This window comes from Labrus mixtus, chromosome 7 (assembly GCF_963584025.1).
Source record: "Labrus mixtus chromosome 7, fLabMix1.1, whole genome shotgun sequence".
In the NCBI taxonomy this organism is placed as follows: domain Eukaryota; kingdom Metazoa; phylum Chordata; class Actinopteri; order Labriformes; family Labridae; genus Labrus; species Labrus mixtus.
In genome coordinates, this window is record NC_083618.1 from 7368841 (window position 1) to 7393376 (window position 24536).

A 24536-nucleotide genomic window follows, 5' to 3' on the forward strand; every position below is an offset into this window, starting at 1 on the left:
AACTCCCAGCTACAACTATGCCCCTAACCAAGACAAACACTGGATCCTACGCTACACAGGAGCTATGAAGCCCGTCCACATGCAGTTCACTAACGTGCTGCAGCGCCGGAGGATGCAGACCCTGCTGTCTGTGGATGACAGTGTGGAAAAGGTAGGCTGGTGGACATGTGCTTAAACAAAAAAAACTCACAAAATACACACACACACACACACACACACACACACACACACTTTTCATCTGACAGTCTCAAGTCCTGAGAGATCTGTGCTTGTTCTGACTGGGACTCCATAATGTATTCACTGACACACTTGGTGAATTGTTCAATTGCTTTTCCCTGAAACTGGCACAGGAGACTTGAGTTATCACACATAAAGTATAACTTTTATGCTGCGTGAGTGCTTAATGATTATATCCTCCTCTGTAGGTGTACAATATGTTGATGGAGACAGGGGAGCTAGACAACACCTACCTCATTTACACCTCAGACCATGGATACCACATCGGCCAGTTTGGTCTGGTCAAGGGCAAATCAATGCCTTATGAGTTTGATATTCGGGTTCCTTTCTATGTTAGAGGACCTAATGTGGAACAAGGTGTTACGTGAGTGACAATAATATGTTTCTGTCTTTTAAAAGACGCTGTGTTTTAGTATTATATGCTTTATGTGAGGTCACTATATCTAATTCTTTCTTTCTTCCCTGCAGTAATCCTCACATAGTGTTAAACGTAGACTTGGCACCAACTCTGCTGGACATGGCCGGTGTTGATATCCCTGCTGAAATGGATGGCAAGTCTATCCTTAAGCTGCTGGACACAGACAGGCCAGTCAATAGGTGAACACACATTTAAATTATTTTGCTCAGTGTCCTGTCATTCAACGGACGCTTCAAGAATCCGACTTTGAATGTTGTTATATTAGTGGCTACAGTATAACCCATAAAATATTTTTTATAGGACTTTATCATGCTATCATAAATTTATTTTCTTGGTGTCCTGGACATAATGAAACCTCAAGCCAAATACATCCCTAACATCCTTTTCTTCTTCATACAAAGATGACATTTAAAAGCAGGTACATGTTTGTTCAGTGTTTATATCACAGTGTAGTCTGATCGGCATTTTGTTTTTCTCATCTTCCAGGTTTCAGCTGACTAGGAAGACTAAGACTTGGAGAGATTCTTTTTTGTTAGAGAGAGGGTACGTTTTATTGATTGACCTTTTCCAGGAAATGTTCTCATTCCGCACATTTTCTTCTGGTGACATCCATCTCCTTGTCTTTGATTGGTTGAAAAAAAAATGCAATATGTTTTGGTGTTCTTTCAGGAAGCCTCTGCACAAGAGAGCTGATGGGAAGGAAATGGCCCAAGAGGAGAACTTCCTGCCAAAATACCAGCGAGTGAAGGACCTGTGCCAGAAAGCAGAGTACCAGACCTCATGCCAGCAGCCAGGACAGGTACCTGACCTGCAGGAGCCAAGAAAGATAGTCGTATAAGAATTCAAGATACCCACATGGAGTGAAGCCAAGCGAGTTGATAATTTAGTTTACGGTTGACGATTTACTTAGTATTGTACAATGTAATTGTACTCTTAGGGATCCTTTTGACGCCAGAATCTCTTTTTAAAACCATCTTAATGAAGCACTAATTGTGTAAAAAAAGGTTATCTGATTGATAAGACAATATGGATTACACATTTGTTTTGAATTATGTTTTGCAGTGTAAGGGTTCTCTACAGAGATATCTTCTGTGAAGCATTACTATATTTTATGTTTATCAAAATGATGTTATACAGTAGTAAATGAAAAAGATCCAGCATCATGAAATGTCCCTGTGCCTTGTTTCAGAAGTGGCAGTGTGTGGAGGACCCGACTGGCAAGCTGAGGCTGTATAAGTGCAAGGGCATGGCTAGTCTCTATGCCCCGCGTATGCAGGCTCTGATGGCCAGAGGTGCCTCTAATCTGGCTCCCACTTTGAACTCGGAAACCTGTAACTGCGCGGATGTGGGCTTCAAAACATCAGTGATGAAAAGGAAGAAGCTTCTCACAAAGAAGAGTGAGTTTCTTTTGTCACTCACACTTATCATTTTGTCACTCACACTTATCATTGTCTGCTAGTTATTAATAGAGCTGATTTTGTTCTGAAAGACACTTGGAAATGTCCTTGCAGTAGCCTACAAAGCCGTGAAAAACAGGGTCATTAATCTCAAACTAAAATAACCAGCTTTTGAAGAATTCATGAGATGTGGAGTATGTGTTTGTGCTGCCATCAAGTGGTGTATTAGGGTTAGCCAAGTGAACATTTCATTATAGAGCATTGAAAGAAAAAAATACAAATAATGATTAAATTATTCACAGAATATGACCAAATCATCAGACCTGGCAGAATAACATCACATTGTACCACTTTGATATACAATATCTTCACTTACAACTTACATACTTGAAAATAATACAGTAAGCAGACTTTTAATCAACGATCTGAGCATCTACCAGTTGAGGAAATCACAACATCTATAGAGCACAAAAAACATACAGGGGAGGTTTTCATTGATCTTAAAAAAAGCTTTAGACACAATTTATCTTAACATACTTATATATAAACTGGAATGGTATGGCATCAGGGGGGTGGTTTTAAAATCGGTACAATGCTATATAACTAAAAGGCAACAGTTTGTGAAGCTGGGAAATTCCTGTTCTTAATTTCTGGGCATTGCTTGTGGAATCCCCCAGGGGTCAGTGTTGGGGCCTAAACTGTTTATATTATATATTAATGATCTGTAAAGTGTCAAATGTTTTGAAATTGGTAATGTTTGCTGATGATACCAACGTTTTTTGTTCTGGAGAGAACTTATATAAATAATTGATGGAAATCACTTCAGAAATTAGTAAATTAAAGATCTGGTTTGATAGAAACGCATTATTATTACATTGAAACAAAACTAAAATTATGTTATTTGGTAACTGAAAAACTAATACTCAGGTTCAAATACAGATAGATGGGGTAAACATTGAAAGAGTTCAGGAAAATAAATATCATTTTAATAGATGAAAAAAATAATTGGAAATCACACATACAACATACAAGCCAAACTGTCTCAGAGCATTTCAGATTTGGGGGCCGCACATACCTATGTTCACTACATCCACTTTTCACACTTCAAAAAAGAGCTATAAGGATAATTTTCAATGTCAGATTTTGGGATCACACACACTCATTATTCATACAGTCAAAACTATTAAAGTTTGAAGAGCTTATAGAATTCAAAACAGCACAAATAATGTACAAAAGAAAATGTGCTATCACAAAACATTCAGACATTGTTCTATGATCGAGAAGGGGGAAACAATTTAAGGGATAAACTTATCTTAACCCTCCTACAACCCTAGGATTTGTGTTACACCTTTTGCCCTACGACGCAAAAAAAATGCTCCAATAAAGACTGCCATAGAAAAATGTTCTGTTAATGTATAATTCCATTTTTTTTAATGGTTACTATTATTAACTTCAGTCCTCACCATACATAGCAAATATTCATTGTGTTTCAATCATCCAATCCACTTAAATACACCAAACAAGAGTCAACAGCAGAATATGCTTTTTGGCATTGGCAGAGAAGATTTGTCACGTTTTTCATGGCCGCAAACCACATACTCAGCTCTGCTGCTCATCCCACAAATACATGTTCCTTACAAATGTGGCACCATTTAAAAGGGAAATAAACAGGCTTTCCAAGGGTATAAGATTGATTGCCAAGAAGCATTGTTACAACAAAGAAATAATCTACCAAACACAAATTTCCTTACATTTTGTGTAGTGTTTATAATAACCTTTGGCCCTGTTTCCCTGCAATATCACCTGTGTAAACAAAGACATACTAACAGGCTTTTGTTTTGGTTACCATGTCGGTAAAACAGTAAAAACTAAAATTCCAGTCCCTCACTATCATGGATCCATGAAAAAAAAAAAAAAAAAAATCATACCACAATGGCAGTGTATTTTTTAATTTTAATTTTTTTTTAACATAGTGTATTAAAGAGTTGAGAAATACATTTTCATGAAATTTTAAAATTCAACCCAAAATACACACCTGTGGCATAATTTATGCATCAACACAGCCAAAATTATCCACATTTATCTTTAAACGTCAAAAAATGCACTAGGACTACAGGAGGGTTAAAAACACTCAGTGTACGTACAACTTTAAAAGTTTTTGTGGAGTGAAGCTGTGGAACAGTCTAAATGTGGAACTCAAGCAATGTCCAGACATGAAACAGTTAAAAAAAATGGGTTATAAAAATATTATTTTCACGAGGTACAGGGATGAAGAAGGGCTTTGAAAATGTCTAATTTAATATTTAGGTTTCTTTTGTCTTTTTCCTTCTGTCTGCTTGCCTTTTTTTCCTTTTGCTTCTCTAATGAGAATGTGTTCACATATATATTTCTAGTTGTTTAAGGGTATGTGAGTGTTTTCACACATGCACGTGTGTGTATGTGTGTAGTTTCTTGTATGTGTATGTGTATGTATTTGTATAATTATACTGTATAGGAATTAGGTACAACCATATATTATACACTATATGTTTTATACATAAAAATATACATTTTTTATACTTAGATGAATATAAAATGTTTGAATGAATGGAGTGGGATTTAAATAAGTGTATGCTTCTTCCCACTCCTTTTCCAACGTGTATATTGATATAGAAAGTATTTGAGCTTCTTTTGTATGATGTCGTTCATTGCTTGTATATGTTACTTGTTTTTCACTTTTTTTCTGTCTCCTTTTTTAAAAAAGTTTTCTTCCCTCTTTTTGATTTTTCTTTTTTTTTACAAGTCCATGATAAACTTAACTAAACAGCACTCCATCTGAACACTGGTTCTTATTAAGATGTTTTAATTGCCACGTGTTGGTCTTCATTTCTCATCATTATAATAGACCTTCAGTATCAAAAATATATTACATTTTTCATCTCAGGTTCTTCTCTCTCTCTCGTTTTATCCAGAGATTAAATCCAGTAAGACTGTCTCTAGGAAGCGCTGGGCCCGCTCTGTGTCCTTTGAGCTGGACGGAGATCTGTATGCAGTAGACTTAGAGGAGGGCTACCGGCCTCTGGGCTCCACGAACAGCAGTTGGGCTAGGGACATGACTGGAACAGAGGGAAATGAGGAGGACAATGAAGAGTTCAGTGGCATGGGAGTCACAGCCAAACCCACAACCAGCAATAAACTCACAACACCTGCTGCGCTGAAAGTCACCTACAGGTGCTGCTCTGTTCATCTGTCTACTTTAATGTGCAGTGATTTTGTGATAAAAATACATTAATAAAAGGTCTGTTATTAATTTAAGACATATTACATATTTCAGATTTAATTTAATATATTATTATGTTAATATCCTACAGGTGTTCTATTCTCATGAATGACACAGTTAAATGTGACGGAGGCCTCTACAAGTCACTTCAAGCGTGGAAAGACCACAAACTGCACATTGAGCATGAGGTACGACATTCTCTTCCTTTTAAAAACAAACCATTAAACCCATTTCACAGGTTTGTAGTCACTTTTAAAGTATAATGAGTTATAGGGGACTTTATGGCTGTTTCCTCTATGCTTAGATCGAAACCTTGCAGACCAAAATCAAGAACCTGCGGGAAGTCAAAGGTCATCTGAAAAAGGTGCGGCCCGAGGAATGTCAGTGTGACACCCCCAGGTGAGAATGTGTTCTGACCACACTGTCACTGGCAGAAACATTACCAGTCAAAAGTTTGGACACACAACAGTACCAGTATTATCAATAATACAGTATACTATATTATTATAATATAGCTACGGTAAGCTGTATCAAGGACTAACCTACTAATAGAAGGGTTTTTCTACCTTTTTACTATTTTCTACATTTTAGTATAATACTAGATATTAAAACAATAAAAATAAAACATTATATTTTTGTTTTGGAAGAAATGCAGACATACGTAGGCATCGCCTTTAGATCAAAATGTCTTTAAGATAATAACATGCATTTCAATCAGGTGTGTCCAAACATTTGACTGGTAGTGTAGATGTCATGTGACAATTGTTTTTGTCTTAATAGTTATCTGTTGGAGAATAAGGACGATCTCAGGCTCAACACAGGGCGTGTACATTCACACAGGTAAACATTGAAATTGTTACTGAAAGAATTATAACATTTTTTTCACTCTTACAGTCTCATTGCATTGTTTGTAATATATTCTTATTAGAATGCCATCAAAGCAGAAGAGTCAGTGGTTGCAGAAGGAGCAGAAGCGCCGGAAAAAGTTACGTAAATTCCTCAAGAGGCTCCAGAACAATGACACCTGCAGCATGCCTGGCCTCACATGCTTCACCCATGACAACCACCACTGGCAGACACCCCCCTTCTGGACAAGTGAGGAATAACATGTTGCTTTATTTAGGGATTGGAAAAATATTATTAACTTTAAAACATTTTCCAAAGCAGGAAGGGTAAAAACACATTTTTGGATCAGAGTTGTGATATCCTTTGTTTTCCACTCTCACCCCTCCCTGCCTCACCCACTCCCATCCACAGTGGGACCATTCTGTGCATGCACCAGTGCCAACAATAACACTTATTGGTGCCTGAGGACCATCAATGACACACACAACTTCCTGTTCTGTGAATTTGCTACCGGTTTCCTGGAGTATTTTGACCTCAACACTGACCCATACCAGGTACTTCAAATGCACACACACATTGTACCACACAGCATAAATAACTCAGATAATACAGAAAATATAACCATACAATGATTCAGAGTACCTTCCTGTGAGCACAGGGTATACAGATTTTCAAATATTTTCCAGACTTTTTAAAGTATTCCTAGACTTTGCTAACATGTTGTTCTAATTGTTCCATAGCTGATAAATGCTGTCAGCACACTGGACCGCAATGCTCTGAATTCAATGCATCAACAACTCATGGACTTAAGGGGCTGCAAAGGACACAAGCAATGTAACCCAGAGAAGGGTCAGTAAAGGGTCTCTAAGGCAAACATGATTAATGAGAGTATATCCATCAATGCGACTAATGTTACCTCTACTTCCTTTCAGGAGGAAAAGAACGAAACTACTTCAGTGAATACAGGTATTTTCTTCTTCCCTTTACAGCACAGCTGATTACTTTTACAAACTCTACAGATGGAATTTGTGTTAGAGTTTGAACTCTGGGAGGTTACAGCCTCCCAAGGGTGTCTTTGGCTATGTTTCTTCTGACTGCAAGACATCTTGGGAGTCTAGAAAATAAAATACTGAGATGTTGTGATGAAATTGAACTACATCAAACAGTCTTGGTTCCCAAATCCTTACTGTTGTGCTCAAAGTCTTCTCATTATGGAGAAGCAGAAGCCAAAGAGGGCCAAACCACAAGCCTGCTTTAAAGCTTCTGTTCCCCTTTGTAATAAAGCCTAATAGCTTGTCTCTGCTGTGTCTGTGTGTGTGTGTGTGTGTGCGCCCATGTATGTGTGTGTTCTGTGTGGATGTATGTATGTTCTGTGTGTGTGTGTCTATATACCTGTTTGTCTCCATGCACGTGCATTTGCCCTGCACGTGTATACGTGCTGTGCATGCTTCAGGCCAGTTCACCGTCGAAAGAGGCCAAAAGTGAAGAAGCCTTCCTCCAAATCGCTGTGAGTTTGTCATAACCCATCTGTTCCCTTGTAGTCAGCCAAGCTCTTCTCCTTTCTCCATCCAGACTTTTTTAAGCTTGGTCAGATGACCAAGCAGCATGCTGCCTCTCTTCCATTTACTGTAACACTCTACCCTATTCTTACAGTAACTATCACTTACCTGCATTGCAAAGCTGCACCATGTTCCTTCTTATTCACTCTTGAGTCAATAAAGTCAATAAAGCAATGCAGGTGGAACATTGTCTCCACATGTTGTGTTTCATTCTTGTTACTGTCATTTCTTACTCTTCCTAGTAGGAACAGGCCCTAACTGGAGCCATGGTTTCCAGTGAATGCCTCAAGTGACACATTGAACTCTAATAAACTGTTTGTTTTCTTTACACAGAGGGCAGATATGGGAAGGGTGGGTAGGTTAACTACCTGCATCCCACAACCCACAACATTTGCCTCCTCCAGCAAAGAAAGGAGAAGGGGAAGTGAACACGTATGTGAGGACCTTGACCCCACTTGGATGGACCATAACATTACCTGGACATTACCTTACTGTAAACTAGGTTTTTTATTCCTGAGATCGCTGCTCTGTAACTCTGGTCCATATGGAGGTGATGCTAGGACTGAGAGGAAGCATCTCGTCTTCCATCAAGACTCTGTAGTTGTCACTTCAACCTTCAGACATATTTCCTCCTCATTAAAAACCTTTGTAACCAGAATCTGCCAGGACCATTAACACAAACAGGATGCTGTGAGTCAAAGGGGCCGTCTGGTGTCCACATGCCACTGTTTAACAATTTGCTTGTACATAGTATACATACCTGTTTTAATAAGATTTCTGTCATATCACATTGGACTTGGTGGAGACACGATCTGTTACAAGTCACCTCTGCTGCTACATAAAGACGTCATGGCCTAAAGATGTCTCTTTGGCACAAGCTGATTAGAATAACACAAGGCATTTTTTATTTCTCTGCACCATCGTGTCTGCACATGGAAGTGGTATGGACTTTAAAAAGCCAATGGTAACAAGCTCTTCACCATACTATTTTTTATTATAGTTGGTTTTAACGCTGATGAATGTCCTTCATGACGCATCATCTCCCTGAAAGCTGTGAGGTGTAAGTTGACCAGAGACTGCCTGCCTTGATCCAGTCCCCTCCACTGTCAGTCACACTTGCAAAGGACTACACTAACCATTATCTCAAAAACGATACAGTCGAAAACCTCCGGAATATTTGACCACCGTCAGAATGCGTCATCAGTGAATGCCATTTTACTCCTTTGTATTGTCGGTACCACTCTGTAGAATGATCAAATAGTTTGTTCAGCTTCCTATACATGGTGCTACAGGATAACAATACAGAAGTAAACTTTTGCTGTACAGTACAGTATGTATCTGAATGTATGTTGTGCAATTAATATAAATGTTTACAATATTTTTTATAATAGAGGACAGGAAGACCTCATTGTATGAAATGAGTTGAAAGAATGGATTTATAAGGAGACATGTAGCTTGAGAACTTGTATTGCCCGCAATTATACGTTTGTTCTTTACATCAGAAAAGCACTTAAAGGTTTCACTGTGAACATATGCGCCAAATTGAATGGATATATCGTTTACTCTGTGCCAGATGAACATCACAGCTGTGTAATGCTTAGGCCTATCAGTGTGAATTACAGCTACCTGCCTTTGTAAGCTTCTTTGATTTATTTTAGCAAGTATTTCCGTAGACTTGAGTGCTGATTGTAATTGTGAATAAAGTGTCGTTTGAACATGAATGTTGCCTGATGTTTATTCTGAATGTCCGTGGTTGTTTGTGTTCATGTCCAGCAGGGGTCTCTGTCTGCTTGTCCACAGGCTAACAGAGCTACATGTTCTTCTTTAGAGCCAACAGCAATACAAAGTGGACATGTAGCCCTTTGTCTTTATCACAGACATGGATGAGGTCTTAAATGCTCGCTGATTGGCTGAGTTAATTGGAAATGAGTTGAACTTAAAACGTTCCTAACATGGTATTCAGAAACCTCTCATCAAAAAGTAGTCTATTCTAAATGTATTTTACTAAGCAACCGCAGGGGTTTACTTTACTTTTCAAGATGTCAAGGGCTACATTTTCAAGCCAAAATAATAGCCAATATGTCTGACGTATTTAGACGCAAAAACCAGATATATGCATTTGTGTTATTGAAAACAAAAGTTCAAAGTAAGTTTATAATGTTGTTTATTTTGGTGTCTTTGAATGTAACTATATTTCTCAAACTAGCCTAGAGGAAAAGTTTGGCAAAACATTTAATTTCTAGGCTATGTGGTAGTCTATACTACATATTAGGCTACTATATATTTACTGAGCCCAGAAATGTTTTGGTTATGGTTTACTCTTTCCTGCCATCTATTTGAGCGGATCATGTGTGTGTGTGTGTGTGTGTGTGTGTGTGTGTGTGTGTGTGTGTGTGTGTGTGTGTGTGTGTGCGTGTGTGTGTGTGTGTGTGTTGTGGGGGGGGGGGGGGGGGGGGGGGGGGGTCAGACTGGGCGACCCTCTTCCCAACCTATGACTCACGTGCAGAGGCGGGGACTCCATATCGGATTCACCGCCGGAGGAGGACCGTCCCATACTCACTCTCCAAAGACCGCCGTGTCTGCTACGAACATTTACCTTTATACCGATACCAGTTAAATATCGTTTTGCTTTACTCCAAGCCTCCTTTACAATGTGAAGAAAATGGCCGGGACAAGGTAAGTGAACTTTACGTTGACTTTTTAAAGCCATGGAAACTGAAATGGGAAAAGTTTCGAGGCTGAACTCAAGTGCCAACTCCCTATCAGCTTTCTGTGTGCTGCCCACAGTTTACAACACCACGCTTCATAGTGGAAAGTTAGCCCAGCTCGTCTGAATGTTTCAGTTTTTATTTGTGGTTTTACAACTTAACTCAAAGTTAAACCTTTGTGAAAATACACGACGGGACTGAGACTGTACGGCAGTGTAAAGAGAGTATGTTAAAAGGTGTACTAAAAGGGTAATGCAGTTTGCTAGTAAGGTCACTGTTGCTATCTTATTTACAGCACGATATTTAAAAGATATTTAAAACTTCTGGACGCTATGAGAAGTTTAAAATTAGAGTTAACTGGGAGTAGTTACACACATTAAGATGCTTTCTCATAGTCCACTGCACAGCTCCTACATTGCACCTTTTGTACCTTTTGTGTTTTTTATCTTTATATCTTTACATTTTTAAATTCTATTTTATATATTGTAATATCTTCTTATATTGTATTATTTAAGTTGTTGCTAGTTCTGCTTTATTTCCTTGTTAATTGTTTAGCACCAACACACCAAGTCAAATCCTTGTATGTGTAAATGTACTTGGCAATAAACCCTGATTCTGATCTGAAATAGTGGGGGTGACAGAGCAAACTGTCTTCGTTTATCTATGATGACCAGCCCTACATTTGATTTTCCTTAGTCCGTAAATTGTCTGAGCTAATTTGTCTGAAGTCTTTTGGTGTGGTGAGGAAAGCAATAACCTAAACGGAAGGCAAATGTTCCAAAGCCCATTTGTTGCTGCACTTTTTACTGGGTTGTTGTAACTGGGGCTCTGAGGTTCAGCTATACTGGTTTGATCTCCCCCATAGATCTCCACATGTTGAATTTATTTAGCATCTGCTTCTAGTGCAGATGTGTGTTAAAATGTTGTTTCGTCGTTTCCTTGAGACAGATGGTTTGCTTTAGTATTCAGTCTAAAGCTACTGAGATCCAGTTATAGGATAAGTTATTTTGGTTCCCGTGAAATTATTCTTCAACTGTCTTGGCATGATAGCCTTTTATTCCCTCGCATGCTTTTTAGTGTCCTACTTTGACTTTATGAAGTACACACTTGATAGCTTTTAATGCCTAAAGAAGAAAGTTATGAGGACTTTTGATGCCTTGATATTTCACCTCCCTCTCCTATTTGTACCTCCTTTTGAATACTATGCCATGGATTCAGTTTGACAACCATGCTAACCAGTCAGATGTGATTTATACAGCCTGAAGCTGTTTGTTTTGTCACGCAATGCCAACCTGACTTCCTTGGTGTAGCAGTTTCACCACCTGCCAGCTGGTGCTCATCCATGACTGTTGGGTTTGTTTTTTTGGTGGACGTGTTAACCTCTCTATATGTCCTGGGCTATATCTTTACCTGTCAAGCAATACATGACAAATGGAGCGGGCGTCGTGGTGCAACAATTGGTGTTTCCTGCAGAAACTATAGTCAACTGGTCATAGGCTTATCAATGTGAAGGGGCACAAATGACAATGGGATGTTTGTCTTACTGTTGGTCCTCTCAACAATAACCACACACAAGGAAGCATAGAGTGTGTCCCTGTGACAAGATTAATCAAAATATTGGTCTTTTGCTAAGGACAAGGCAGGATATACAGAGGATTTGCCATTGGATTGGACAAATATGTTTGCCTGTTGAGAAAAGGTGATTTTTAAGCTTGTGCTCCTGTGATCACTGCTTGTTATGACATGCTAATAATATGATCACTGTGGATGATTTTTCTTTTTCAACATAAAGCATCAACTCATATTTTCCAGCTTTCACTCCTCACTTTCATGCTTTCTGTACTGTAATCCTATGCCAAACAGGTGTTTTATCAGACTTTAATTCTCAGTAGCCTGCCACAGTAACTCCATAATGAGGTTAAGGTGATTTGCCCAAACACATTTATCTGTACCTGTTCACCCTCCGCCATCTCTAGCCTTTCCTCTGTAAGGATTACAAACTGGGTTAAACTCCTGGCTCACACTAGATTGAACTTGATGCTAAGAGTGCTGATCATCACTCTCTAGCATTACATGGGATAATAACTTGTTGAACGATCATATGCTCAGATGGGCAGTAAGTAAGAACAAGTCTTCTGCTTTGAAGAGTTGAACAAGTCAGTATAATCATAGTAAGCTTTGGGAGTGAAGAGCTCCATACAGGAAGTATACAAGAACATAAAAAACAATCATAGCACACATGCCGAAAGTTTAGCAAAAACAAAATGTGTTGGCTGCTTAAATGCAGGATCACAGTTATATCCCTCAACAACAACAACCTCAAAAGCAGTTCTTATTATTAAGTATCTGTGCATTCTGTGCATCTCTAGACGTGACGGCCTCTTAAATCATAATCCACACAAATGTCCCTCTGGCCCAGACTGAACCAGCTTTAACATCTTCACCAGACTGCCCTGCTTTTGGAAGCCTGGAGGGCCTGTAGTCTGCACCTTCACTTCCTCTAGAGGACAATCAGGAGGTCTCTTTCCTGTGTGGTTCCTTGGCTAGCCACTGACCCCCCACTCACCCTAGCTCTGCCCTGGGATTAGACTCTGGCCTCGTTTGTCCTGTCAGCAGGGGAGGATTCAGAGGGACTGCTATGGTCCAGCTCAAATGAATTTACAAAGTGGGCAAACATGTCAGAATGCCGAATGTTTTTGGCAACACAAAGATTGCACAGTTTGAATATTTTCACTTGTATGAACCCCAATGACCTGAAAAGATAAAGTTTGAGCAATTTATTTGTTGGGTTATTAAGCACATTACATATCTAATAAGTTAATTCATTTCTCTTGTTTGGATAAGTGACCCCATTGTTCAATCTCCGACAGCTGGTGTACTGGACAGAAAGGCCGGCTTGTAAGTGGTAAACACCCTGATCCTGCCTCAGCCTCTCCTGCACATGTTCACTCTCGTCCAGAGTCTTATCTGACCTGAAAACCCCCCATGTGGTCTTCAACTAAGGAAAGGGGTGGATTTTGGGGAGGACAAGGACCTCTGTTTGGTCAGGCTTGCCCCTATAAAAGGCAGTTTATTGACCCTGTGGACGAGTAGTGTCTCAGACAAATAGTGACTGTTCAGCAAGGCGGTAAGGGGGCCGGAAGTTCCCAGCTTTTCTGCTGAAAGCTGCAGTATTTGTGGGAGAAGAGAGGATGGCAGACAAGACAATACTCTCCATACAGAAACAACAGAGCAGCGCTTCTCTGGAGTTCCTTTGTAGGCGGATTACAGCGAGTATATCTGAAGTTACATTGAAGAAGGCCAACACAAAAATGTTCTGCTGGATCTGGCTGCGAGGTAGGCACTATTATCTGAAATCTCATGAAGAATCAGTTTGTTGCAGTGAACAGGGAATTAATTCACTAAGACCATGTAAAATCGCAGATTGGAAAGCAGCATGGGAAAGACAGGCCTTGCTTAAAGTTGCTGAACGATCTTATGAGATCCAGTCTAATCTGGTGCCAATGGAAAGGGGAAACTGTCTCTGGTTCTGGATTAGGGCAGCTGTTGAAGGAGGTCACCCCAGACCTCGTATACATGTCCCAGGCTCCTCCCTGCCATGGCTCTGATTGGCTGGGCCCCCTGTGTAGAGGGAACAGAGTGGGCTCTCGTTGAATGAAGTCTGCCTGTTGATTTGACAATAGTCTGCATTGTCTGTACCATCACAGGCAGCAGAACCGGGCGCATTTCGCAGGCTTTGTAATGCATATGGCAGTGAGTCATCACAGGACATTCTTGACAACTAGGTAACCATTTTTTCTATTCACGGAGGGCCCAGAGACAGAAAATTAGCAAGAATCTTCATGTTTACTGCACCATTAAGGAAAAGGCTGTATTTATGCCTTTTTCTTAACCAGAACAGTGTTTTCATGTGTCTTTCACTGACAAAAATTCAACAAAGTCTTGAATTTATTTGGGTTGATGACATAGTAGAGATGATGAATATTTTTAAAGACCTCATGTCTAACAGTGGCACAAAACATTTAAGCCGAGCTTAGAGCATTTTGAAACTGAACCATCTGGTTCTTGCTGTTTTAACATGTGCAATCACCCTTTTGATCCAGAACTGCCAATCACACTGTTCTCAAACAACACAAATATCCACAAGTAAAAGGCGTATAGTAGTTATTATTTTTATCACTGACTTTGGCGGCTGAAACAAGTGCGTTTTTCCCCTGTGATGGACCAGCATAGCATATCTTCTACTGCAGCCAGAAACAAACTTTAATATCTTGTGCATTAAGAGACTGCACAGTAACCTTAGTATTTTTTTTAGATCAGAACTTGTCAAAGACAAGTGTTGCCTCTGTATTGACAGCTTGTTAGTGCCTTATCCGTGCAGGTCTTCTGGAGGTGTTTCAGGTGACTCAGGTGAGTCGGGTAATCTCCACCTCTGTTCATCTCTATCCTCACATCTTAGCCTTGTTGTCTCTGCCAGATATGTGGATGCCGAGCTGTTTGGTATCAAAGTTCGCTACCTCTCCTTGGAAACCTGCCTCCCTGGTTCCCACATGAGGCCAGCTCAATCATGCCTGACGTGTCTTTCAGTGAAAGACGACCCCCAAACTTGTTTGCCAATGTCAGCACACGATGAGTGAGGAATGGACACTGACAACTGTTTCTGAGGGGTGTAAGCTGAAGGGGAAGAAGGGAGGAGGGGTGAAGTAGGTAGTCGGTCGTCTCTCAACTGGAACGTCGGGGGTTTGCTCCCATGCTCCTGCAACATGTCCTTGGGGAGGACACTAAACCCCAAATTTCTCCTGCTGATATGTCAGTGGCGTCTGAATGTGAATGAATGGATTAGTTAATACTGATGGACACTTTACAAAGCGGCCTCTTTCATCATTTTGTCAATGTAGTTTGAATGGGTTAGTGGGACCTGCAGTGTAAAAAGCGCTTTGAGTAGTCAGAAGACTAGAAAAGTGATTGTTAGCTCAAGCCCATTTAGAAAACATTAAACTCTTTTTGAGGTCATATCCATGTTGTTATTGTGGTTCTGTTTTCAAACTCAACTGAAGCACTGGAAGAGAAGGGCTCCTGTAATCTGTTTCCACTCTTTCATGATAACTTGCTTTGTTTCAACCAATCCATCAAACAAGGTTTGTGTTGTTGTGCAGTTGTGTCTATTTAACCATTTCCTATTTTATTTCAGATTGTTTGACTACACAGAAAGAGAGCACTGTTGTGTTTTGCCGACTGAAAAACATACTGAAATTGTCAGTAAAGATAGTGGCGAGACACAGTCATTTAGATTCCTGCAAAGCTGGATCTTTTCAATCATTTCTGTAAACAGTGGCAAGACCACAACTATCTACAAACAAAAGGCTATTTCTCAAATAAAGTAAACTATTTCAAAGTTATTTAAAAACTTTTGTTGTGGAATAGGTGACATTGGTGTGGGATTTGAGAATGCAATTAGTTGGTTATGTGAGCCTTTGGTCATCCATACAAGGTCTCATTGTAATCCCAATTTCCAGTGCATGCAATAATCTAAATATTTTGCATCATTTGAATTCTTGGTGGCTGTACGTAAATTGAATATGCCTAACCCTTGGCTACAAGACAGAGAAACCCTGTTGTACAAATACACAGAAAAATATATAACAATGAGCAAGGTATTTTAGATGCTCTTTTGTAAAGTGTCTTGGGATAACATTTGTTATAAATTGGCACTATACAAATAGAGATTGATTAAAGATTGATTGATTTGATGAAAGAAGTTACCTGCAGAAGAAAACATTGAACATTGGCGTAACTGATTCAAGAGAATGAGCCAGTACAATTTCTGACATGGGACTAACAGAATGCTATCCATGTGGATCTGGTGTACAAAGATCACTGTTAAAGTCAGTGTACAAGACTAAATATTCAGCATCCTAACCAAAAATATAAAATCTTTTATGAGCGTTTCTGTGGGGGTTGAATGCAAAGCTGCCTCAGATGTCCCTTGCCCTTCCACAGACTCAGCAGTCTTTACAAGTATTTGATTATTAGTACATTGGAACACACACACAAACAGAGGCTCGATTGTGTCATGAGATCTACCGACCTCTAACCCTGGTGACAGGGCAGGAACGGGAGGTGTTAAACAAAAGGGCCAAAGAATGTGTGTATGACAGGTGCAGGGCTTTTTCTGTCATCTGAAACATGTGCACTCTCCCTCTGATGTTTAGGGACAGATGGGGGGAGTGCAACGAACAATACACATACATCTCTTCCCATATCTGTTTTAAGTGGAAACATTGGGTTTAATAAAGACTTCCAGAAAAGAAACAGAGGCCTGTGACAAGCTTGCAGTTGCATGTAATCTACAGTATATCCACATGAAGATACAAGCACACATACACACACTTAAACAGGTTTTGCCAAATTACCATTCACCTCTTATCCGATCTTCGTTAGACACAGCGGCTTTCTGTAGTCAGTGTGTGTCCCTGCTCCTGTTTTACAGTATTTAGATAATCAGGTTACCTAGCAGCCATGCTGAATAGACTTTGGACATTAATACCAAATCAAACAGACGTCTGCTTCTGGTTGATCACTCCCTCTATTATATTGAGTTACAAGCCTCTACTTGCTCTGTGTGTGCAATTTCTTATTGTTGCTACATTTTTACCTAGAGGGCTAAGTATGTTCTCCCTTCTCTCTACTTAGCAATGACTTATTTAAAATCAGGTATCTAAGATGTAAGAATGTTTTTGTCTCTTAATAATTTCCTGTAAATAAACAGGCCAGGGTGGACCTTGGTGCGTGTTGTGCTTGCTGAACTGAGTGCTAAGGTTTCCAGATGAATGGAGGAGATGTGGTAGAATTCAGCCTGCACAAGGACAGTCACAAAAAAAGCAGCTCAGAATAGTCTGTTTTTTGGATATGTTACAGGTTACCTTACAAAAGTCCTGAAATGTTAGCCGGCTCACTGGGTTTGTCTTGATTTTCTCAGCTAAACAAGTTAATTGATAAATGAATGTAGTTAAGTAGGGCCGAACAGACATGGTTTTTGGGGGGGCAGATACCAATACCGATTTGGGGAGGAAAAAAAATCTGAGACCGATATATCGGTCCATATCTTTCTTAGATCTATCTTCCATCTGTAGAGTTAGATAGTACACATTTATTGCATTGATTGATCAATCCAGTTATGGAACACTTGTGGAAAAGATAATGATGACAAGATGGTCACTCAACTGGAAAGTAACTGTACGTACTGGGCACGTACATGCATCACTGCTTGGCACTCTGGGGAGTGATAATACATGTTGTTATCCATATAGCACACTGCTGGTGAAAAAGAACTGCTAGTTTAATACAATGAAACTTCAAATAAATTGCTATTTCAATGGTAAATAAATCTTGTAAAATCGGCACATATATGCGATAAAATTAGCTAATAAGGATGTGTCACTTGATATGCTAATATCGGCCGGTATTATCGGCTGGCCGATTAATCGGTCAGTAGAATGTAGTTATACAGCCGATTGTTTCAGTTTCTGGCGGTATTTTGTCTGTCCATCAGAAATGACACAATGGAAGTGAATCATAAAGCTGCATTTCAGCCATTGTTATCTGATGAAACTGTGCTGCCTCTGTTTAGGCAAAACTTTATGCTACACAGAGAAAACAATCTTTTTCTCTCTGTGTCCTTTATCTTTTTGACAACATCCACAGCCACATTGGTATTCAAGTTTGTTTGAAATGCAAAGCAGGACAATTACACAGGGCTGCTTGTTGCCCTATTTATAGTGAATGTATTGTCCGGTCCTCTGTGTTTACTGCTGCTGGGAAAAGTGCCATTTACACTTTGGTGTTGGCTTGAAACAATGGGGCAGATTCCATGAGCTATATTCCGTGTTTCCCTGACTCTGGGAAACAGCTCTCAGTTCTAGTTATTTTTGGAGATGACTTTAAATTGTGGCTGATGGATGGAGCATTTCTTTTACAGAAGGAAACCTCTGGCACATTGGGACTGGAAGAATCAGGAGGTGTGCTCATGTGCATGTCTTTGAGAGGGGTCATATGTCAGATCTGGCCTCTTGGTCCAAGAGGCAGGCTCTGTTTGTAAATTATTTTATTTTTTTACAAATTCACAAACATATTTTTAGTTGATGTGGAATAACCGTAGGCTGCTAAAGTGTCTCAAGTGAGAGAAAAGGGATCTTGAGTACAATCGTAGAGCAGAGGGTTAGATTTTATACACGCATTTAAACGCTATCAGTCCTTTCAAAGGTGTCGGTATTTTTTTAGACGTAGAGTTGTGTAATATCAGTAGGCAAATGATTAACCCACTGATACATAGAATTATCTCAAATGAAGATTACTGTTGGGAAAGAAGAAAGGTTCCTTAAAAAATAAGATTACATTAAGAGTCTTGTGACTACTAACAGTTACTATTTTTATATTTCTGAAAGAATCTGTCAAATCCAACCACTCCTCAGCCTTCTATGTTTTCATGTGTTTACTGAGAGGTGTCAGGGCTGGTTAAGGACCACACAAACCTCTAACACGGCTCCCTAGTCATACAAGTCTGCTTTAATTAGATTGAGTTTCCTCTGATGTAAGTCAGGTGCTGTGTCCTTCAGTCACAGGACCATGTGTGTAAGTTAATTTTAGTTCAATATAAAACATTTTGGTTGGAGTTAAACTTCGCTGGGCCGCTGCAGACTGCATTCCAAACCATTTATGAACATTTGCAGCATGAGGCAGACTGCCTGGTTGTTAAGAGCCATGCTCTGCACTTTTATGTTGGCTTCTGTAGTAAGGAAATCTGGTCTGAGGTTAATTGTCATGGTGTTATATGTAGTTAAGTTTACCAGATATGCACAGCATCTAGGTTGTTGCGCTATCAAATTAAGTACGTCAAGTTTGAGCAGTGGAATCACTTTTTTATTTAATTAGAACTAGGGATATGTTTTTAATATAGAACGACAATCAATTTTCAATTTAAATGTGGATAAATCAAAGTGTGTTCACCCCAATCCTGGTAACTCCAGCTGAGAACATGTCCCTTTGTGGCAGAGCATCCCATGTAATGCACTAAACTCATGTTGCTTGACTACTCCCAAAAGTGATGTTCCAGGAATTTCCGAACCTGAACACTGGTCTGTCTTCCTGCTTATCTGGTTGTGTCAGCAGAGCCCCGCAGACTTGCTCTCAACTCTACTGCTGTTTATTTACCCAGAGGGAACAGTCCTTACACAACCACTACACCCCATGCTGCCACAGTTGACCCTCAAATCTGGGTTTCTGTTACGGGTTGTTCACAATCAAATTCTCTTTCAAACATTTAAAGGGAAAAAGAAAACAAGGGGGGAATTTTTTTTTTTTTTTTTTTTAAACAATAGCTGATCAGATAGTAGTTAGCTGATCAATGTCCAATACATTTATGGTAGAGTTATTTAGTGTATGAATTGCAACCAGGTCTTGTAAGATCATGTACCTGCATACAGTAGACAGATTTGTGCTTGCATGCATATAAATCTTAATTTATATTTAGTTCACATACACATCTGCAAATATCCATGCTTAAAGGGAAATTACTAACACTCTTAATACCTTAAAATTATTTAACCAGAGTATCATTAAAGGTGTCAGAAGTTGTGTTCCTCTCAGTTGTGTTTCAGTTTTGACTGCCATGCAAATCTGGGGTGCAGATATGCACAGAGAGAAACACGCAGCCTTGACTTGTTTTTGCCCGACTTCATAAGGGACTGATTTATTTTGATTCAGACACAAACACTGCACACAGAGTTTGATGACAAACACAGGGCTTAATAACAAGGAATGCGGCATGGAGAGATCAGTTTCTCAGTGTGGGAAGGCCTCTTTTGGAGGCTGGGTGCAGTAAAAGGATGAAGGCTCTGGTATGTGTGGGGTGGTGTTGACTGTTTGGCCTCAGCTTTGAATGCCCCATTATTTGCAAGGCTGCCCGTCCATGAAGTGTTGCAGATCTAATTAGTCTGAAAGTCATCATCTGATAGCTGGGACTTCTCTCTTTGTAACAAGTCGGTATGTCACACTACACTGAAGAAATGAACCCAAACCAGTTTTGATTTTTTTTTTTAGTCCTTGCTCCGTCTTTTTCTTGTAAATTCCGATGGGTTAAAAATATTCACAAAAAACACCTTTGTTGAGTCCAATATAGTTGGGACTCTTTGACTGGTGTGAGGGACCAGATGGCTTCCCAGCAAAGAGCATTGGACACATATGTGGACATTATGTAGACGGTTCCTATATTCTCTCCATATAGCCTTTCAATGATATCGAGCCATAAGAGCACATAAGAGATGTTGATACTTTAGTTTTCAGGAAGAGGTACGTCAAATACGGTACCCCAAGGCTTTGCGGTAAAAAAGAACAACAGCTGTTGTAGTCAACAGCGTGACATTGTAACCCAGGCAGATCTAGCGTGTACCAAACTGCTCTGTGTCTATTTCTGTGATCAGGGGTGCACACAGGGTGGACTTGGCAGGTACATGAGCAATGCTTGTGGGTATCTTATCCGGTCTGAGCTTTGTGCCCCTTCTGATCATCACAGGTAGCTTGAACAGCAGAAAAGTAACACAAACAACCGTGACAGCTGGGAAAAGATCCAATTTTGCGACTCAGAATCCTACCCATTGGCACCTTTCACTTAGAGACACTAGGCCAGAGTTGGATGGGATGCTGAAGAAGAGAAATGACCCAGGCTTGCCAGGACCCTGAAGTGGTCATTAAGAGACTCTAAAAAGGAGAGTTGTTTTTCCTCTGGCTCTGATGTACAGATCTAATGTGTCTGAGACTTGGGAAAGGAGTCTTACTGCCTGTTTGCATTGCTCCTGTTCCCACATGGATTTCCTGGAACAGTTAAGGCCTGCATTAGGGAACTAGATCAAAGGAGACATAACAGAGCCCACTAAAGGGTAGCATGACCTGGATATACACCAGCAATCGGCCGCCATTGCTTATTTCTCAGACATTAATTGTCCCTGATTTCATGTAGGTGGCTACAGTGTTATAGGGTGATATAATGCAGTTGTAACATGCAGCACACTCTTTTCAACACAGATGGAGTGTCCTATAAGTTCTCTGAAATTCAGTTCATGCTCTAATTGCATGTAATTAGTAGCCTCTCTTATCCATGCCTTGTGAGCGTATACTTTTCTGCAAACTGGGTTGTCTTGTACTCTGTTTCTCTTTCTGCTGTTATCTCTTTTTTTTGCACCTCCCCTCTCCACTGTCCCTTTTTGTTGCCTGTGTGTATTGTGCTGAGCTTGCTGTTGCAACTCTGTGATTGTAGTTAAGCTCATTGGTTTTTGCCATAGTAGCACTGAGAGCGTATGGTTCTGTTTGGGCCCTGCTGACTCAATGCCTGGTGTCTCGCTGAGTGTGTCCACCTGTCCCCTTATTCAGGAAACACACATGCACACCATCACCCCTGCTGCTCCATTTCTTACCAATGAGATGATATCATTGCGTACACACACACAAACAGATGGAAACATGTAGGACACACAAACAAGGACAGTCTTCCCATATGGCCAAATGGGCATTTTTTTGCCTCATAGTCTGTCAAACAGTGTGAGTTGTTTACTGGCTTGTTGAGTTGATTAGTACTCAGGCGTGACCATGGCCTCTAATGCTTCATCTTGTCCTGTTTGAGAATAATCTGTTGCTATTTTCAGCTAACACTATGACTTGTCTCTTCTTTTTCAGCTCTGATTGGGTAGAGATCCTGGAGCCACGCTCCCGTGAGCGCATGTATGTTAACCTGACCACTGGCGAGTGCGGCTGGGATCCCCCTCCAGGCGTTCCTGTGCGGCAATCAGACGGTAACCAGTGGTGGGAGCTGTTTGATCACCACAGTGGCCGCTTTTACTACTACAACTCTACTGGGCGACGCACAGTCTGGCATCGACCCCAAGGAGCAGATATTGTACCCCTGTCCCAGCTCCAGGCCATGAGGCGATGCAGTGAGGCCAAGCGGGCTGGAGGAGGTGTGGACAGGCAACACCATGGAACGACTGGAAGTATCAGCAGTGTAGGGAGCCAAGGGCCCTGCACTCCTCAGCCTGAGCAGGACGGAGACAGCCCTGTCCCCAGACCTCTGGAGACCAATGAAGAGGCTGCTAATGTCAAGCTGGACCCCTCAGTGGACAGCAGAGTGCAGGGAGATGGAAGCAGTAGCGAATACAGCTCAGAAGGCAGTAAAAACCCTCAGAGGTAAGCATGACCAAACCTTCCGTAGCTTGTGTACAATAAGTCTGGAAAGGGATTTGTGCTTAATCATTAGTGGATCATTTTACCTGGAGAGAAGTGGGGAAATGTGATAGTCATCGCAGCATGTGGCATAGTGAGTCATAATGACTTTCAAATGCTCCAGCTATGAGAACTTGCAGAATTATTTTGACTTTTGACCACTGAGACTGAGCTCAAACTCCTTTTTTATTTTCATTCTCACTTATCTGAACATTCCATATGGTCCATGTTTCCATACTTTTGCCTGTGAAGCATGCTCAGCCATTTCAGCAAATTGCTACCAAATGGGGAGAACGGTCAGTTATACTAGAGAGCAGGGCACCCCCCTCACGCTAGGGTTAGTGGTGCAGAACGGCCTTTAACAGTAAGTCATTCAGATCCCCATCACATGCTCTGCGTTGTGGCCTTGTCCAAACCACCGTCTCTTCCCTCAAAGCTAGATTCCAAACATGCCACTTCTGTTTCCCCTGGCACAGGGCCACTGAGGCCATCTCAGTGTCCTTCTGTGTGCACACCAGCACCACCCTGCTCCAATGTTCATTACATTTTCCTAAAACAAATCTAGGCCCCAGGCCTTCAAAGACTGTAATGCCTCTTATGGTTGAGAGCTTAAATGTGCATGCATGAGAGGCATGTGAGAGAGTGTTGTCTGTGGTTAATAACAAGCAGAACCGCTACATTCCAGCTGCCTATAAACAAGGCGGGCCCTGCTGGTTTTCAGAGGCTCTGCTGTGGCGACTCTCGCTCTCTGGTTCCTCCTGACCCTTCTTGTACCTAACCTTGGCCATTAGAAGGTGTCTCCTTTGACCTTCAGTTCCTTTGAGATTACTAAAATGTTGAGGGGAACCAATTGGTCAGACATAGCTGGGGGCCATGTTGTATTACCTCTGGTGGGTGCAGAGAGTGTTAAGAGTACCTTGAGGGGTAACGTAGTGGTTAGTGCAAACGCCACATGCATGGAGGCCGAGGTCTCCAAGCAGCTCTGGTTCCAATCCGACCTGTGGCTCCTATCCCCTTGTCATCCCCCACTCTCTCTCTCTTAGATTTCTGACTCTATCCACTGTCCTATCTCTAAAAAAAGTCCAACAATAAACCTTTAAAAAAAAATAACTGACCAGTGATTCAACCATAACTGTCTCTCTTCGAAACAATGGCCAGCTGTGTTCTTCAGAGGAAGCGGTGGACTCTCTGCTACACAGTCTTGATACCCTACTTAGCCATATGGTCCCTCACATGCTCACCAGCCTCCATCTCTAAGCATGTAATTAGAAACCACAAAATGCACAGAGGGGGTGGAATGTGACAGCTCAAAATGGATGAAAACAAACGGAGTCATGCTTGTCTTCAGTTAGAGGCCCACCTTATTGATTATGACAAGGATCAATGGTAAGGAGGAAGGGAGAAAGTTTAAATGGAGAGTTAGAAAGGTCATAGATGTTTGAGGGTTAGCAAATTGTTCTGTCCAATGCAAAGCAGTGGAGTTTTAGGGACTTTCATGAGAGCATAGTCTTCTTTCTTTTTTTACATGCATCTTTTGGTCTTAACTATTTTAGTTCCATACAGTAATGGGGTATTTCATAGTTCCTCAAACATCTGCATTAATATCATTATATATCTATTTTAGAAATGTCTTCACATATTTTCCCTTCCCCTTTCTCTCAGCAGAGATCAAATGTTATTAGCTTATGACCTTTTGAAAACAATGCTGTTCTTTGCGGAGATGGGACAATCACAGTTCTTCCAACACCAGTTTCCTTTTGTTTTGGGCTATTAATAAATCTCTTCAGTAGATAGAAGAGTTTCCAAATACCACACAACACACCCTTTGTGTTATTCTAAGCC

The 24536-nt window shown here is 40.6% G+C and overlaps 2 protein-coding genes across 5 annotated transcripts in view; both read left to right on the forward strand.

Moving 5' to 3' along the window:
• The window catches only part of sulf2a (sulfatase 2a), a 34807-nt gene extending 25370 nt beyond the window's left edge, over window positions 1-9437 (forward strand). For 2 of the 3 annotated variants that reach the window (XM_061042427.1, XM_061042428.1), the window contains 16 exons: window positions 1-151; window positions 426-601; window positions 706-834; window positions 1142-1198; window positions 1325-1454; window positions 1845-2052; window positions 5004-5262; window positions 5403-5499; window positions 5616-5710; window positions 6092-6151; window positions 6240-6406; window positions 6569-6711; window positions 6898-7006; window positions 7090-7123; window positions 7611-7664; window positions 8050-9437. In XM_061042427.1, coding sequence (XP_060898410.1) covers window positions 1-151; window positions 426-601; window positions 706-834; window positions 1142-1198; window positions 1325-1454; window positions 1845-2052; window positions 5004-5262; window positions 5403-5499; window positions 5616-5710; window positions 6092-6151; window positions 6240-6406; window positions 6569-6711; window positions 6898-7006; window positions 7090-7123; window positions 7611-7664; window positions 8050-8080 — 1900 coding nt within the window. In that variant the 3' untranslated portion in view covers window positions 8081-9437. The remainder of the gene's footprint in view (window positions 152-425; window positions 602-705; window positions 835-1141; window positions 1199-1324; window positions 1455-1844; window positions 2053-5003; window positions 5263-5402; window positions 5500-5615; window positions 5711-6091; window positions 6152-6239; window positions 6407-6568; window positions 6712-6897; window positions 7007-7089; window positions 7124-7610; window positions 7665-8049) is intronic. The other variant, XM_061042429.1, reaches the window with a different exon arrangement.
• A 791-nt stretch (window positions 9438-10228) lies between these two features.
• Window positions 10229-24536, forward strand: part of arhgap46a (Rho GTPase activating protein 46a) — a 31645-nt gene continuing 17337 nt past the window's right edge. For both annotated transcript variants that reach the window (XM_061042431.1, XM_061042432.1), the window contains exons 1-2: window positions 10229-10392; window positions 22152-22658. In XM_061042431.1, coding sequence (XP_060898414.1) covers window positions 10379-10392; window positions 22152-22658 — 521 coding nt within the window. In that variant the 5' untranslated portion in view covers window positions 10229-10378. The remainder of the gene's footprint in view (window positions 10393-22151; window positions 22659-24536) is intronic.